This window comes from Puma concolor, chromosome B4, assembly GCF_028749965.1.
Source record: "Puma concolor isolate L17-30 chromosome B4, mPumCon1.1.hap2, whole genome shotgun sequence".
Taxonomy (NCBI): Eukaryota; Metazoa; Chordata; class Mammalia; order Carnivora; family Felidae; genus Puma; species Puma concolor.
Genome location: NC_141673.1, coordinates 129,900,640 through 129,918,350, shown reverse-complemented (window position 1 = coordinate 129,918,350; position 17,711 = coordinate 129,900,640). Strand labels below are relative to the sequence as shown.

The 17,711-nt window shown below is 43.5% G+C and overlaps 1 protein-coding gene across 4 annotated transcripts in view; it reads right to left on the bottom strand.

Moving 5' to 3' along the window:
* Nucleotides 1-933: 933 nt before the first annotated feature.
* Nucleotides 934-17,711, bottom strand: part of FAM107B (family with sequence similarity 107 member B) — a 240,203-nt gene continuing 223,425 nt past the window's right edge. For all 4 annotated transcript variants that reach the window (XM_025930721.2, XM_086714879.1, XM_086714880.1 and 1 more), the window contains 3 exons: nucleotides 13,317-13,500; nucleotides 4,715-4,865; nucleotides 934-3,736 (listed from right to left, as the gene is read on the bottom strand). In XM_025930721.2, coding sequence (XP_025786506.1) covers nucleotides 3,620-3,736; nucleotides 4,715-4,865; nucleotides 13,317-13,500 — 452 coding nt within the window. In that variant the 3' untranslated portion in view covers nucleotides 934-3,619. The remainder of the gene's footprint in view (nucleotides 3,737-4,714; nucleotides 4,866-13,316; nucleotides 13,501-17,711) is intronic.

The following is a 17,711-nucleotide window of genomic DNA, read 5'->3' as shown; positions in this document are numbered from 1 at the left end:
GACCTTAGAGAGAAAACACTTCATTTCTCCTTATACCAGTAAATGTAAGCCTGGTAGTTGTATTCCAATACTTTTTAGCTGCAATTAGCATTTTAAACGTTCTCAAACACTTTAATTGCCCTCTGCTTTTTTCACATCTATTACTATTTACTCGAAGAAACAAGCAAGCGTAGAGTGGTTCGATGAAATGGAGTTAATGGCCTCAAAACTACCCCCTTGGGAAACTGCCTGGTTATTCCAAGAATGCAGCTGTAGCTCGAGTCGTGTTTGTAACCCATCTTCTGCACTGCCCTTTAGAACTCATGGTTTACCCTTGGATGTAGAAAATCTTCACTGCCCTGAGTACATTTCATTTTCAAAATAGAGTCTAATACAGCTGGGTAATCAAACTGAGTAATAACTCGGGGCTGGAAAAAAAAAAAAGGCACAGAGAGACTGGAATCTCCAAACTATTTTAACTAATAGTGCAGTATAATCAAGCGTACAGTTTCCCAAAGTCACTTTTGGAGGATAACATTAACCTAGTTAAATAAGCGGAATAATTTCATGGTCACACCTCAGATATGTTATATGTACTAGCTCATGGCATTAAAAAATGGCCCTTGCCAAAATACACCTCCCACTGTTCTACCAGGCTACTTAGAATTCAGAATACTTTGACCTGATGGACAGCTAGCTGCTGCTAAAATACCACATATTTTATACAAAAAGTAGCATGATCCCTTACCATGAATTTGTTTGACACAATGAATTGTCAGCCAGACTGATGCAAGACAGAGGACATAACTGATGGGGGCAGCGGGGGGGGGGGGGGGGGTCAAAGAGGAAAGTCACCAAAGGAAGACCCTAAAGCCACCTTCTACTGAAGGTGAACACAGCAACCCCCCTTCGGTTCCAGATATCCACCTCCAACAGATCAGACAAACACAGCTGCGTGGTCCAAGCGCGTGGTGATTTTTATTAAGAATAACTTTGGTTCTAAGAATTCCACCCTCAGTTCTGTAATACTTTCCATTAAAAACAATTATACAAGAGCAAATACAAAAAATATTAAATTATGAAAACAAATCCATTAAGGCTCCCTTTATATATATTATATACACTCAAACAAGTCAAGATTTTTCAGAGTAGAAGAATAAAGTCAACTGTTGCAGCTTAGAAAGCAATACTACTTTACTACCAGGAGACTATAAAACACTGAACTATTTTAAGAAAACCAGAGTGGAAAAATGGAGCCATTTCTGTCAAAAAGTGGCTCAAAGCACAAAACTGCCCGGATGTTCAGGAGTCCTAAGGGTTCGGACCGCACAGTATTAACGTGTGGAGGGGAGACTGGCACCCTTTTAAACTCAGGCCTGTGAGCTGAGCTGAGCTGATGGCTTCAGGGAGCTTCTCGACCTGTACATCCCACTGTTTGGTCATAAGACATCACCTCACGCTATTTACAAGTCTTCTGGCCAGACCTTGTACCACTCGCTACACGTAACTGTGCAGACTGGTGAGTGAGACCGGGAGGGAGATGCTTTTGTCCTTTTTCTTCCCAGTGAAGAACGAATTCTAGGTAAGTTCTAGGAACAGAATCGGTCCTTCTGAAGGAGTCTGTTGGGGACCCTTGAGCATTCTATCGAGTGGCAGAATTACTTCAGAGACGCAGGACTTAAGATCCAACATCCAGTTAGGTGAAAGGCTATGAGCTAGTCCTGAATCTTCATCCTGCAAATCTCATCATTAGTCCATATACACAAAGACAGCACTCCAGTCAGCGTGCAATCAGAAATGTACCTTCAAGAGGATCACGTGACATACCTTCTTCTCTCAAAAAGAAAGAGGATGGAAAAAAAAAAAGTTACCATTCCATCCTTCAAAAGTAGACTATGACAGAGCAACATTTTATCTTCAGCATCTCATGTTTCGTTCAAATAATACCCACTGGTGAGAAATCACCCACTGCAGGTGTGGTCGACATGTCCTCTAACTGGCAGTATGTGCTGTCTCTGTGTTTACCTTCATCTTGTTCACATGAGGACTGAGTATGAGCCTGTCAACTATGAAAACTAAAGCATTCCCACAGAAAGCTAATTTCTACTATGCTTATTAGGATTAAAAGCTTGGGATCCAGTTTTCTATGAGCCTTTAAAGGAGAGGACCCTGCAATGTAGAAATTACTGGCTGAATCATCTGGATGGAGAACATACTGAATCCACATGAATTCTTCCAGATCACCCCCAGTAAAATGGACCAGCGGTAATAAAACGTACTTTGCGTAAGGATTTCGCTGTTGTCCGCCTGGGACTCACTTACGATAGCAAGCTAGCTGGTGTGCGGAGGCTGGGCGGCCTCTCCCTTCACCTCAGCGTTTCCTGAGGTGCATACAGTGGTCATCATCGCTGACAGAGCAGCGAAAGAGTCTTTCTTCACCGGGAAAAAAACAAAAACAAAAACAAAAACAAGGCAAAGCAGTATGTGATCCTTGATCCGAAATTTCCAAAACTGGGAATTCTAATGACATCCAAAATGTACAGATGCTATCAACCTTCCACCTAGGCCTCCTGGAGACCGATCTACATTTGTTTCACATTAGAATACCCAGACAAGTCCTCCTTGCCTGGCTCCCAATGGGAGCTTCCCCCACACTGTTCTCAAAGATTTGGAGCCTCTATGTTTGACACTGAAGTTGGGTTATATGGAACTAGTTTTTATACTCCAAAGGAGCAGAAGGATTGTTTCATATAAAGGGACTAGGCTCGGCAAGAAATTCAAACACAAAACAAAACAAGATCCTAATAGTTATCAAAGCAAGAATTGGATTTATACAATGTGCCTTCTCTGAACTGGACTGTCACTATGGAGCATTCTAGTATCAGAGAACCAAAAGCAATTAAAATAAGATCAAGACGGACCTTTACGTGTTTTTTGTTTCCGTATGTTTTACATGTAACTTGTTTGCGTATTTTTAGGTATTTTTGTTTCCATGTTTTTAAACCTTCTCACCCTATTTCTGAATCTTAATGCCAACAAAGGTAACAGCTGTGCTCAACATTAACATCAACATTCTCAGGTGTCAACCTAACACGGGTGACAGTAGGACTACACAAGACAATTCTGGATTCTCAACAGAGAATTTACAAATATAAGATGTAACAGATCAATGCCTTTCTATGTGATCTAAATTATCTAGCAGATACCTAAAGGAAAAAACAAAACACGTTTTGTTTTTTTGTTTTAGATTTTAGAAGGAGAAAGGCCCTCTGCCCCACTAAACTTGGACTGAAAGAAAAACCAAGTAGTGCAATTCTGAAGAATTTATTCCAGTGTCCTCTTTCTTTTTTGCTGTTGTGGTTTTCTTTTTGTTTTTTTTTAAGTCTTTGAACACAGGTTCACTTATCCCAACTTAAGTGCTGGTCAACGTCCTTCATTTGGCGAATAGAAATCAACTGTCACAGGTCATTTATCCACCCAGATTGTAGGAAAACCAAAACCAAATCCTTTTTAAAGTAACAATTCTCTGCTGGCTGGGGTTCTCTCCAGGGGCTTCTGCCCTGAGCTTAAGTGCTGCGGAGACACCTGCACACGGCCTCCCCGTGTGGTGTGCTGGGCGCGCGGTCTCTGTGGCCCAGGCCTACGACTCCTGCGCTTGGGCCACTTCTTGGCCTGTTCTCCTGAGATTGCCTTTAACCTTCACAAACTCTGGGGTGTTTTCTTGTTCTTCTTGCAATTTCTGCTTCTCAAGTTCATGCTAAATGAAATTCAGAAACAGGAAAATTATTTACAAAATGAGAGGCTTTTCGAAACACCACTCCTCTTTCCAAAGTCCCTAACACCTTCATTTCCCAGTGGAGGAAATTCTCTCCCAGTCTCCACCTTAGGTGTATGTATGTACGGACATGTGCAGGCCCTGGGGTCATCCTGTGAGGGAGCAGCAGCCCCCCCGGGTGGTACTACCAGCAAAACCAAAACCAAAAACCCAAAAATCAAGGCTACGGAAACAGGATCCCGAGACCAATGTGCAGTTGGTTGGTGAGGCTGAATCTCACTCAATTGCTTGAGCTCCCCAGTGCTCTGCTGTGAGTTCAGTGATATTGCCCAGTTTGGGCTTTGCCTCCTGAATCCTTGTCTTTACCTCATTTGAATGTATTTTATGTAGCCCATTAGCTGACATTCTGTCTCATAGTTTCCTTTTGTGAAATCAGCATTTACATCTGACATGTCTGGCAAATTTTGCTTGTTCCAACATTCTTATTTCTCAGGACAGAAGAGATAACTCTTGAGAGGAGTCAACCAGAGAAAGTCATATACTGCATGATCTCCCTTATTTGTGCAATCTAGAGAAACCAAAACTGTAAACGCAGAGAGTAAAATGGCGGCTAGCAGGGGCTGGGGAAACAGGAGAGATATTGGTTAAGGGTAGGAACTTGCAACCAGTAGAGAAGTAATACACAGCACAGCACAGTAATTATAGCCACCAAAACTACACTATAAACATAAACAAACAAAAGTACACTATGAACAGAAACATGCTAAGTGACTAGACCTTTAGTTCCCAACGCTGAAATGATAATTACGTGATATGACAGGCGCTAGCTAACACTTCAGTGGCAAACACACCGCAATATAAAAGCACCAAGTCAGCACGCAGTACACCTTAAACTCACATGATACTGAATGTCAGATGGATCTGAATAAAGGAAAAAGACAACTTCCATCTCACTCTCACCTGCTCCAGCTTCTGCTGCCGTTTTAATAGTTCTATTTCCAAGTCAGATTTCTTCTTTTGTGCTTCTTCTTCTTTCTGCTTTATTACTTGATCTCGTTTTCTCTTTTCCATCACCTTTTGCAGTTCTGGCTTATTCTGAGGGGCAAGACCCCTGCATAAATAAGTAAATAAATAACAAAATTAGAAAGTCTTAATCTTAAAAACAAAAACAAAAGAAAGTTTTAATCTAATGGGCACATCCTTCATCAACAGAAATTTACAGCGTCAGCCACAGAAAAGGGGTCTACTGAATTGGCAGCATCACTATGATGCCTACTAGCTGCTAGTCAGCACAGCTCGTGTCAGAAATTCACGAGCATGGAAGAAAGACAAGAACAACTTCCAAGAGTAACGCAAAATGCATTCATTCAATAAAAATGGACTGAGCACCTACTGTGTGCCAGATACTAGGCTACGTAAAGGGTAGTGAGGATGGTTTGGAGGGGGGAAGGTCAGAATAGCAGGCTCATTCAATGGGTATTATGATCGCTTATGATGCTGATGGAGACGGAGAAGATGGAGATGAAGATGGTGGAGAAGACAGTGATGGAGAAGATGGAGATGACAGAGAAGAGGAGGACAGGAATGACACAAGATGAGGAAGGTGGAGATGGAGATGATGGGGATGGAGATGACAGAGGAGAACAGAGATGATGGAGATAGATAAAGATGGTGAAGATGGAGATACCCAGAATATGAGGTGCCTCCACCTGAAGTTTTAGGGAAACCTTCCCAAGATGGAGCCCCCGATCCCACATACTAAATATAGCCTTGAATCGAGTGCCTGCGTGGCTCAGTTGGTTACGCATCCGACCCTTGGTTTCACCTCAGGTCACGATCTCATGGTTCGTGAGATTGAGCCCTCCGTCGGGCTCTGTGCTGACAGCACGGAGTCTGCTTGGGATTCTCTCCCCCTCTCTCTCTCAAAATAAATATTAAATACACACACACACACACACATACATATTGCCTAGAGTTAGGCTAGCACAGAAATGTAAACAGCAAAGTGGCCCTGGACCCCTCTTCCAAAATTCTCAAATTTGTCATAGGGCTCTTGTATGCCAGAAGGCACGTCTAAGATTTCATCACTGCTGGGGGGGCAGAGAATTCTGATCCCTTGACTCCTAGTGCTCCATACAGTAGAACTGCTTCAGATGTGTAGTTTACTACTGATGATGCACGGAAATCAGGCTTCAGGGAAATTTTACTTTTCTAAGAGATAAATCAGGCTGCCTTCTTTGCAGATGGGGAGAAACAAAAGCAAAACTTAGACCATTTCCTAGCAACCCTGCACCCAAAATGTTTGGGGTAAGTCAAGGACATTTCCTTAGGTGGAACTTCTATGTTTAACTGTCAGCTAGGACATTGCTGGTTTCTATTTTTCTACCATTTCCTTAAGATTTCTTCAGTCCAGGCTTTCCACGGTGCTGGCTCAGTCAGCCTATCTCCTTCTGTCTTCCTTCTCTCTTTAGCAAGTCTCCACTAGCTCTCAAGTAATCTCAACTTGATACTAACATTTACTAAGAGCATTTAAAATAAAAATGAAACAAACCACAGAACAGGAAGAACATCATCAATTTCAGGCAGCACAGGGTGGAAGTGATGGTGGGCGTATTCACTCTCACGCATCCACACACATGCACATTTGACCTGTCAGTGACCCAGGCTTTTCTGGGCAGCAGGAAGGGCCCTACTGAATCAACTCAGGACTGAGATGGGCCCATGCACCTTCCCACGCACCTTCTGGTCCTGCTGATGGTGACTGCTAGTCTGTAATTCAGGAATGTCTACCTTGGTGGTGGTTCTCTAAACTATTTCAATCAACCAATGTGTCTGTCTCAGCATCTGGGAGTCATCTGAGTAACTGTTAAATCAAATAACAATTTCCCAAGTGTGGGCTCTGGCTGCAAGAAACTCGTCAACACACTCCTCTCAATGTCTTTCAAGTTCACACTGTTTCATCTGTAAACAAATCTTCAATATCACACTTCTTCATTTATCTAACTATAATTTTTTAAGATTCTGGCATCTCCCCTATCTCCATTTTTTTAATCACAAATGTTTCAAAGTTGTTTACAGAGTAAAGATCAGTATATGCCATCACTACAGACAAAGGATGCATAGTCAAAATAACATGTATCCTCACTTTCCCAATTTTCATTAGCAGAACTTTTAGTAAAAAAGAAGAATGAAAAACATTAAATTCAGCCAAAAAAAAAAAAAAAAAGAAACAAAGGAAAGGAGATGAGTTACTTCTGTGATTTAATTAGTGTGTTTTGCAGTTACTAAGATCTTATGATGGGGGCACCTGGGTGGCTCAGTCGGTTGAGCGTCCGACTGTTGGTTTCAGCGCAGGTCATGGTCTCACGGTTTTGTGGATTTGAGCCCCTCATCAGTCTCCTTGCTGACAGTGCGGAGCCTGCTTGGGGTTCTCTCTCTCCCTCTCTCTCTCTGCCCCTACCCGACTCACGCTATTTCTGTCTCTCTCAAAATAAATAAATTTAAAAATAAAGATTAAAAAAAAAAAAAGATCTTACGGTGTCGACAGAAGTATCGAGGAACTATTCTGGAAGTTAAATATGAAGTGTAATAAAAACTACTTATGGTACTTTGCTCACAATAAATGTAAGTGGCACCTGAGCATAAGAAAATTTGTTTGTAAATAATCTGAGTAAAGACCCACTCAGTTCCATGACTATTAAAAAGCTTCAGTAGGATACCACAGACAGAATTAAGGGACTTAAATTTTAGGATTAAGAATTTAGCTATCTACATGATTTAAATTTCAAAAATTTTCCTTTCCTTTTATTTCACTGGCAAAATTAACCTCAATGGTTATTAAATTCTTCTGGATTATGCAAAGGATGCTCAACAACTTTGATGTATGAACACTAAGCTGGCATTCCGCTGCAGCCTATAAATGGGTTTAACTAACATCCAGTATTCATTTTCTAGTCAAAGACTTTACACAATGGAGACAGTAAGATAAAATATTTAGCCACAGAAAGCTCAGGGAAATGGTGCTTATCTGATAAATGTTCTGCACTTACAGCAGTCAAAAAGTCATGCAAATTTAGTTAATATTTTATCACAGAAGATCACTTCACTTTCTGTGCTGAATGGAAAGTCAAGCACTGCCCATATGATTCTGAGTTGAAAACTGGATCAGCCTGTAGAGAGTGCCCAGAGACAAAAACAAGCCACTCCAAATCTCATGGACTACAGTGTCATTCTTTGCATGCTAACAGCTGATTTCTCTTTAATCACTTCTGACAGATACAATTAACAAGAACTTTCAATTCCTCTATGATTGACAGGTGCTTAAGTCCTGATGGCTTTGAACCACTCAACACCAACAGTTATTTCTGGGTCTAGTTCCTGTGACTATAATGTGACAGAGGGCACCCAAGACAGTTTTTTAAATTCGTAAGTGCTCTTTGCAAAAACAAAACAAACAAAAAAAAAGGTAGGTAACATATACACCCATATATGTAAAAGTAAAAGCACACCTAAACTCCCTGTTAAGCAAATCTTGGGAGCACCGCATACACTGTATTCCATGTGGTTAGAATTGTACAGAGTAGAGTCCTTGCCCCACGGACCATTTCCCATTCTTACACCCACAGATAACTAAGACTTTGGTCTGTCCTCTTCCATACTTTCTATGGCCTCCTCCTCATTCTTCTGAACATGTGCCTAAGATGTCATGGTACAGAAGTGCCATCATTTTCCCACTCCCCTGACAAACATTTAGGTTGTTTCCAATTGCTCCCTATTAAAAGCAATGCAGCAATGAACTTCCTTATACATGTATACCTGCCCTTTTATAGAACTATTTCTGTTGGCTAGATGCAAAAAAGTACAACTGCTGGCTGACCAGCACATTTTACGTTTCAGTGGGTATTTCCAAACTGCCCTCCTCCAAGAGAGGCTCCAACAATTTATCTTTCTACCACTAGCGATGAAATGTACAGACGACTTTTGAAGGCACATTTCACATTTCACATAAACCACTGAATACATCAAGGGGCAGACTGGAAGGGTCTATATTCATTCACTCCACCCCCACCCCAGACACATAAAACCCATAAAGGTGAAATTCCCTCTCTCCTCACCTGGGAGAGCACAGAGCCAGAGGCAACGGCTGGCTCAAACACTAACGGAACAGCTCTCCTCCCCACCCAGCCAAATATCTCCTGGCCGAATTTTTTTCTTAGGGTGGAAGGGGAGGGTTGCATTTGGATTTCAAGTCCTTGATCTTTAAATCTTGGAATCTTCTGGTTTGACCTGTCTTTATCTACATTTTTGGCTTGAGTCATTTCTACCTGCATGGATTCTAAATGCAAATACTCCTAACTCAACTTCCCATATTTTTTGCCACGTGGTACAGCAACAAGTATCTACTGAGGAACTATCTGTCCAGCAAAGCATATAAAATGAACTAAAATCACAGGAAACGAAATTGCTGACTGGAAGGTACAAGCCAAAGAACCAATTTTAAAATTTTTTTTTTTCAACGTTTTTATTTATTTTTTTTGGGACAGAGAGAGACAGAGCATGAACGGGGGAGGGGCAGAGAGAGAGGGAGACACAGAATCGGAAACAGGCTCCAGGCTCCGAGCCATAAGCCCAGAGCCCGACGCGGGGCTCGAACTCCCGGACCGCGAGATCGTGACCTGGCCGAAGTCGGACGCTTAACCGACTGCGCCACCCAGGCGCCCCCAAAGAACCAATTTTAGAGATGTGTTTAGGTGATTGGATATTCTTATATCTGTGGCCAAAAGTACTTTGTAGAGAAGATAGAATCTAAGTTATATAAGAAATATCCCTATATTTTTAAGACCTCTCAAGCACTTTTTTTTTTACATTTTTATGTTTGAGAGAGAGAGCCTGAGTGGGGGGGGGGGGGGGGAGCAAAGAGAGGCGAGCAGGGATGGGGGAACAGGGGATCTGAAGCGGGCTCTGCGCTTCAATCCCTACATTTTACAGCATCAAGACTGCTGTGGGGCTCAAACTCATGAACCGTGAGATCATGACCTGACTGAAGTCAGATGCTCAATCGACTGAGCCACCCAGGTGTCCCGAACACTCATCTTTCAACTACAAAAAGTAATTTCTCTTGAAATCTGCCAACTACAAAAAATAATGCCTCTTGAAATCTGCCTTTAAGCCACTGGGAACACCTACAGAACCTGAGAAGCTGACCAAAGGTCTTCATAATCAGACCTAATGGCAGACTGTAACCAGATCAAAATTTAAAAACTCTTAATCTAAAACTGATCTAGGTCCAAAAGACAGTAAGTAGAGGAGAATTATATCCTTGACAGGGTGTAGGTTTCAGAGTATTTACGAGTATCTACGAGTATTTGTTTTCCTAAACAGTGAATCTGCTTTTATCTTATGATCTCTAAAATGTAACCTGAAAAACTCTGTGAACCAAATGCTCCCGGGTTTTGAGCCAAATTTATGCCTAAGTAGAGCAAAGGTACAGGGCTCCATGGAATGCTTGCTTTGCGTTGATCTCATTTCTGTCTCCCTTTGTTTTCTCCACTTTTTATTCTGAGTGATACTATTACTCTATTTGGTTTATCTGTATGAATTGCTTTTTATTCTATGTTTATTCTCTGGGTTTTCTTGTATTTATATGTCAAATTAGGGTAACCCCAAGATAACACACACTGGGTTACTGGAAAGATCACTGGTTAAGATAAAATATGGGAAGGTCCTTTACAAATTGTAGAAAAGGAAGCAGACTTTCATTATGATTCAAGCCAAAAACCAAGTACAATTATCCTTTAACCAAATATATATATTATCCGTCTGAAACTTCCTATCATTTGGCACAAAAATTTCTTGATTTTCTAAATTTAGAAATTTTATTTCTAAATAAAAACCCCAGAGTCTCTAGTAAGTATATATGATAGAAGATGAATCAGAGAAGAAACTGCTTGAGACATTTTCACTCCACAAACCAACTGTATTTCTAATGTGAGGACCCCACCAAACTAAGATCTTATGTTCAAAAACCTGAAAACATAGGATGAGATACATGCATTGGATTTTGAAACCCACCTTCCTGCCTTTTCGGTTTCTTTTCCCCTTTCTTGATATACTTCAAAAGCCAGGCCACAGCCCTTCAGAGAAAAGGGGGAAGAAGCAATGGGAATTTTCAGAAGATGCTACATGGGAGGTGGAATATGGATGGGACTAACTGAACATTTATTTTTTAAATTTATTTATTTTTAATGTTTGTTTTTGAGAGAGAGAGAGAGAGAGAGTGGGGGAGGAGGAGAGAGGGAGAGAGACACAGAATCCAAAGCAGGTTCCAGGCTCTGAGCTGTCAGCACAGGGCTCCACTCAGGGCTGAAACTCATGAACCACGAGCTAGATCATGACCTGAACCGAAATTGGACGTTCACCCAACTGAGCCACCCAGGCGCCCCGAATTGAGCATTTGTTATACCCCAGTCATTTTAACAGGTATTCACACATGTTATTATTTAATTTTTTTTTTAAGTAGGCTCCATGCCAAGCATGGAGCCCATCGTGGGGCTTCAACTCACGATCCTAAGATCAAGACCTGAGCTAAGATCAAGAGTCAGACATTCAACCGACTGAGTCACCCAGGCGCCCTTATTTATTTTGTTTTTATTAGATGTTTTTATTTATTTTTGAGAGAGAGAGAGAGAGAGAGCGTGCGTGAGCATGATCAGTGGAAGGGCAGAGAGAAAGAGAGACACAGGATCCAAAGCAGGCTCCAGGCTCTGAGCTGTGAGCACAGAGCTGGACACAGGGCTCAAACTCACAAACCATGAGATCAAGACCTGAGCTGAAGTGGGACAATCAACCAACTGAGCCACCCAGGTGCCCCATCCCCTATTTATTTTTTGTAAGAAGGATATTTTTATCCCCGATTTCATAGATGAAGAAATGTGTATCAGGAAGGGGGACCTTGTCCAAGGTCATAAAGGTAAGTCAAGTTAAATGGCAAACCAGTATTGAGATGATTTCCCTCTAACCTCAGAGCAACATCCTCTCTACACCATGGTACTTGAGGGAACACCAGCATTCTCCCAAATTACTTGAGCTGGGCCTGGCTAAAGAGTCAGCTGTGTAAACAAGGAAAAGAAATCATGGGCCAGAGAAAGTCAGACAGAAGGAAGGTCTATTTTCACAGAAAATGACTATTCTAGAAAATTTGGAACCAGAATCGATTGTACAAACCTATACGTTTTAGATATAACCCAGGGTACTAAGTACATTTTTGTGGAATAATTTGTAGGCTATAATTCAGGGAACAAGTCTGCCAATTTTGGTTTTACCTTTGCCTCTCTTCTGACTTGGAGCCTTTTCATAGATACAATAGAAGAACAAAACCAAACCAAATAAAACAAAAACAGCTTGGGCCAGAATGTCTCTTACTAGAGATCAACCAAGTCCCCTCCTCCCACTTTACAGATAAGGCAACTGAGGACCAAGAGGTAAAAGATGATCAGAAAATCACTCAGTGGCAACGGCTACTCTTTTGGAGTACATTAAACTTTCGATCTTTGTACCAAAATGCAGGCATCATTTCCCAGGTAAGACTGCCTTCAAACTCTGTGGTCTATTTAGGAACGTACAGTTCTGCTTTGCTTTGGGCATGATATCAATTCTACATATTTTTTCTTTTATGTGACAAAGATGGTTAGAAGCTAAGCACTTATTCAAAAAGGATCAAACGTGCATTCAGTTTAATCAGCATGAATCTAACAGCATACTGGGGCACGTGAATAATGCGTGGCAGGGGTGCACTAGGGAAGGAGAACTGCTGCCAACATCTCTTCACATTTTTTTATTTTTATTTTTAAATTAGGCCTTCCTGCTAAAATATGACCCGGCTGCTTAACTTGGTCTGTATATCCTTCAGTTCAATGGGTACCTTAGTAAGGCTGAGTAAAGAGTGGGGCAATGAATGACCCATAAGGTCCCACAGTTAAGATCAAAAGTTTCATTCTGAAGATCCAAGAAGAGCTCCAAAGGAAGCTTAAAGGCTCTTAAATAAAGTAAGTAATTCTGTGTCCTAATAAATAAAAATAATTTTGTATCCTTGGCTCTCCCAGTCAACCTGCCCTGCCCAGAATCACTTAAAAAGCAAACTATACCAACCCAACATCCAAATTTTTTATAGCACACATGGAGCAAACTGTCTACAAAGAAGATAAAAGGTAAATGTTTTCTCTCTTCCAAAAAAATAATAAATGCCCCAAATGTAAGGGGCAAATTCAGAATTTTTACAAATCTAACAAATAAGGTATTCCTCTTCAACTTAGGATACTCTTTTATCCGTGATCGATCCCCTCACATCCAAATTCTAAAGCAGGTGTCTATTTTCAAAGAGGACACAGTTCTGCAGAATGCAGAGTCATTCCAGCAGATGATGGGACTTTATGGGGGGGGAGAGGGGGTGCCCTGGCTCAAGGACACCAGAAGGAACAAGGCAGCCTTAAAAACCATCAGGAAAGGTAAACATCTCTGAAGCTTAAGTCCCCAAAGGAAAATTCTGCTCAAGAAACCACCGTACCTTTTTTGATTCATGAGAAGTTCCCTGTGAAGATCCTGATGGTTGCGGGATGTTTTGACAGGATTGACTAGTTTCTGAGGCCTAATTAGCTCCGGATTGTCATCTTCCACATAGTCTGGCTCAGCCATGATGTTTCTCGGAATGAGATAGGTGTCCTTGAAGTCACTGTCCTCAGACGGGCCGTCTGAAAGAGAAAGGTGACACGGTCTCTGGTCTTTCCTGCTGAGGTGTGCCATCCCCCAGGGCCCCACTTCACTGCTTCACTGAAAAGTCCTCTGAAGCTTCGAGAAAGCAGGACGCAGAGAAAAAGAGACACAACAATGGCCGTGGTTTTCCGGGTGACTAAAGCAAAGGGGACCCACGATCTGACTCTGGTCACTACTGCTCACACTTTAAGTTTCAGGTCACACAGGATGCTTCCTGCCAACATGTCAAAAGACCAACTTAACCCCATAACAAGCACCTGGACACCTGACCGGGATCCTTCATTGCTTCTTTCAGCCCCCTCCCCCCACCCCCGCAATGAATGTGCACCAGTAAGGGGCAGACCCATGACACCCATCAATGTTGTGAGGCTTCTAGAGCACAGAGCACTGCTTCTGATGTTGCCACTGGCCGGGGTCTTCTCTCCCCTTACATGAGCACCCAGCTCACATTGTCCTCCACTCCCTACTCAAACGTCACCTTCTCAGTGAGGTCTGACCTCTCCCTACCCTACTTAAACCCAACCCGGCCCCCAGTTCTTCCCTGCTGTCAGTCCTGTGAGTTGGCTTCTTGGTTACTGGCTCTCGAAAGCAAATGCTCCCGAGGGCGAGAATTTTGTCTTACCTACCCCCTCTCCAGCTGCCCTACAACAGTGCCAGAAAAAAAGGAAGTGACAAGAAGGGAAGACAAAGGGAGAATACTTCGCGGCAAGAACGCGTCTGTATAGGTTTTTGGCGGGGAAGGCAGGCAGTCACTGGAGCACAGCGCAACAACTCCATGGAATGCCTGGGCAGAGTCCCACGGCCTTTCTGGGCTCAGACTCCTGATCAGTAAAGCAAAAGGAACAGAGGACAATCCCCAGGGTCCCTTCCCCCCCCCCCCCCCCACCGCCCCCACCCCGTGTTCAATTCTAGTCATTCATTCTATGATTTAAGTGTGTGTCCCCCCATAAGAGATGCTCAGGACACAGGTCTCCCCCACACACGCCCCTGTAGCTACGCAGGGGCAGTGTGTGGTGCACAGTGGGCAGTCCACAAACATTCATGATATTTAATGAGACAGAAGAACAAACTCAGCGAGGGCAAGAGCTGGGAGGAAGAAGGCTGGCTGGGCATCAGGCTGGAAGCTGATGGGTCCAGCCGGCAGGCACTCCATTGCTGTGGACCCCTAGGCACTTTTGGTGTTGACCTCAATCCTGCTCCCCTGCCCCCAAAACAAATCTGTCCAGTATTTCAAGATAATTAACATGCCATTTCATGCTTCCCTGTCCCTGTATGATGACTTTATTTCCCAAACCAAAAATGAGATACAGAGTCTGACTATGGCACAGTATTTGACACTGGGCCTTCCCTCAAAGTCCAGAGAACATGCTTACTAATTCTCTGGCCAGTTTGACGCCTCTGGACGGAACAGCGACCACAGAACAGGCCAAGGTTGGGGGAAGACCCGCACGTGCATGGGCTCACACCCAAAACGGCCACCTTCCCCCACCTCTCCAGGGACACGGAGAGAACGATCCCCTCCACGCGTCCTGGCCCAGCAGTGGTGCAGATGTACTTCCACCATGACACAGAGGAGCCGGGGGTTTCTGCCTATTCTCCCCACGAGTCAGAACCGCTTCTTTTACGGCTCTAAATCCCCAGGCCCAGCAAAGTGCCTGGCACATGGCAGAAGCTGAATAAATGTTAACTGAATCAAATCTGGTCTAAACTCAAAAAGTGGAGAGGTCTTCCAGGGATAAGCTCCTCGACGGAAGACAAGTTCCATCTTTATTTCTGCCCATGACATCAACCCACCGAGCAAACATGCAGTAAAAGCACGTATATTCACACAAGCGGGTGGGATGAAGGGAGGAGAGAACACACGGTGTTGTTTCCATGGACTCTGGGCACAGGAGTGAAGGGGTAAGCAGTGGAAAAAATAAAGATGTGTTTTCAACTAAAAATTTTAAAACAAAAACAAAAACTGGATCCAGTTGCAGTCAGTCACAAGCAGGAGTTTTGCTCTCAAGGTCATGAAGATGCTTTCCCAGATCCTGAACTATTCCAAACCACTGGTGTGTTCTTCCACACCCAAGGGGAAAAGATGTTCCAAGCAGCAGTCAGCAATCACCCAGGGCCCGGACGTGACCATATGTGAGCCTAGCAACAACCCAACGAACAGAAGAACTAGAATCTTCACTTTGCAAACAATAAAACGGGGAAACAAAAAGTAACTTGTTCATGCTAATATTACTAGTAATGGGAAGCTCAAACTAAAATGAATGTCTCTGGTCTCAAACCTGTTCTCTCTACCAAATTTGCTATTTTTTTTTTTTTAATTTTTTTTTTTCAACGTTTATTTTATTTTTGGGACAGAGAGAGACAGAGCATGAACGGGGGAGGGGCAGAGAGAGAGGGAGACACAGAATCGGAAACAGGCTCCAGGCTCTGAGCCACCAGCCCAGAGCCCGACGCGGGGCTCGAACCCACGGACCGCGAGATCATGACCTGGCTGAAGTCGGACGCTCAACCGACTGCGCCACCCAGGCGCCCCAAATTTGCTATTTTTATAGCAAAATCTCTTGAAGATTAATGTGAAAATCCAAAGAATAAAGAAATCAGCTAAAATAGAAAAACTGTGGATGCACTATTTGTTTATATATTTTAGGTTTAACGGCATAACTGAGGCTCAGAATTACTGAACACTGAGATGTGCGTAACAACTTATGCCAAATATTCCTTGAACGCTATTGACATGGATCCTTTAAATCAGAATGCCTGCAACCGCACTGACTGGAGAATTACAAACCTTGACCGTGGCGAGTCAGCAAGCCCATCATGGCCAGCCTGGCTTTAATACGCTGCCCCACACCAAAGTGTGCTCTTTGATATGTGAAAGGCACCATACACACCTCTGTGTGGCCCCAGAGGTCTTTCCATTCCCATTAATGAGCAGACAAGAAGGCCTACAGGATCCCATAAAAGGATCTGTTTCTCTGCTCCAAACCATGGATAATCTCCATGACACTGAATCAAAACAGGTCACAGCCTCCTAAGGTCAGTATTGAAAGGGCGGGCCTACGCCGGCCGACTCCATCTTGTTCTGTGTCCTTCACCTTGACCACACCTCCTCCCCTTGAGTAAACTCCCCCTCACCTGCCTAACAGGACTCGGACCCTTCCCCAGGACCCTTCCCCAGCCAATCGGCTGAGGCCATAGCCATTACCTCACCAACTGCCCCCAGGCCCCAATAAAACCTTTGTCCTTTTGAAACGCTCTCTCTCCCTGGTATCTCACCGCTGCCTCGGTGCAGGTAGGGGATTGAGCTCGAGCTAGCTCGAATAAAGGCTCTTTGCTTTTGCATCGGACTCGGCTCCATAGTGGTCTTTGGGGGATCACGAATTCTGGGCATAACAAGTATCACCTGGGGGAAGGGGAGCCCTGTGGATGTGGGGCAAAGCAAAGAACTCATGCAAAGGCCACAAGGCACGAGTGTGCCTGGGGGGTGTGAGGAGCTGCAAAGAAGCCAGCGGGGCTGGAGGAATGAGTGTCGGTGAGGACAGAGAGGTGACTCAGGCAGGGAGGGGTCACGTGTCATGGGGAACGTGAGGGCCACTGTAAGGACTCTTGGCCTTTACTCTGGAGACAGCAGAAAAGACATTCAGGATTTCGAGCAGAGAAGTGACCAGACCTGACTCCTATTTTTTACATCTTGATTTTGTTTTGTTTTTTTCCGTCTATAATTATTTTTTTTATTTTTTTTTAACGTTTATTCATTTTTGAGACAGAGACAGAGCATGAATGGGGGAGGGGCAGAGAGAGAGGGAGACACAGAATCGGAGGCAGGATCCAGGCTCCGAGCCATCAGCCCAGAGCCTGACGCGGGGCTCGAATTCACGGACTCATGGACCGCGAGATCTTGACCTGAGCTGAAGTCGGACGCTCAACCGACTGAGCCACCCAGGTGCCCCTATAATTATTTTTTTAAATGTAATTTATTGTCAAATCGGCTAACATACAATGTGTACAGTGTGCTCTTGGTTTAGGGGGTAGATTCCCGTGATTCATCGCTTACATACAACAACACCCAGTGCTCATCCCAACAAGTGCCCTCCTCAATGCCCATCACCTTTTTCCCCCTCTTCCCACCCCAAATCAACCCTCAGTTTGTTCTCTGTATTTAAGAGTCTCTTATGGTTATTTTCTTTTT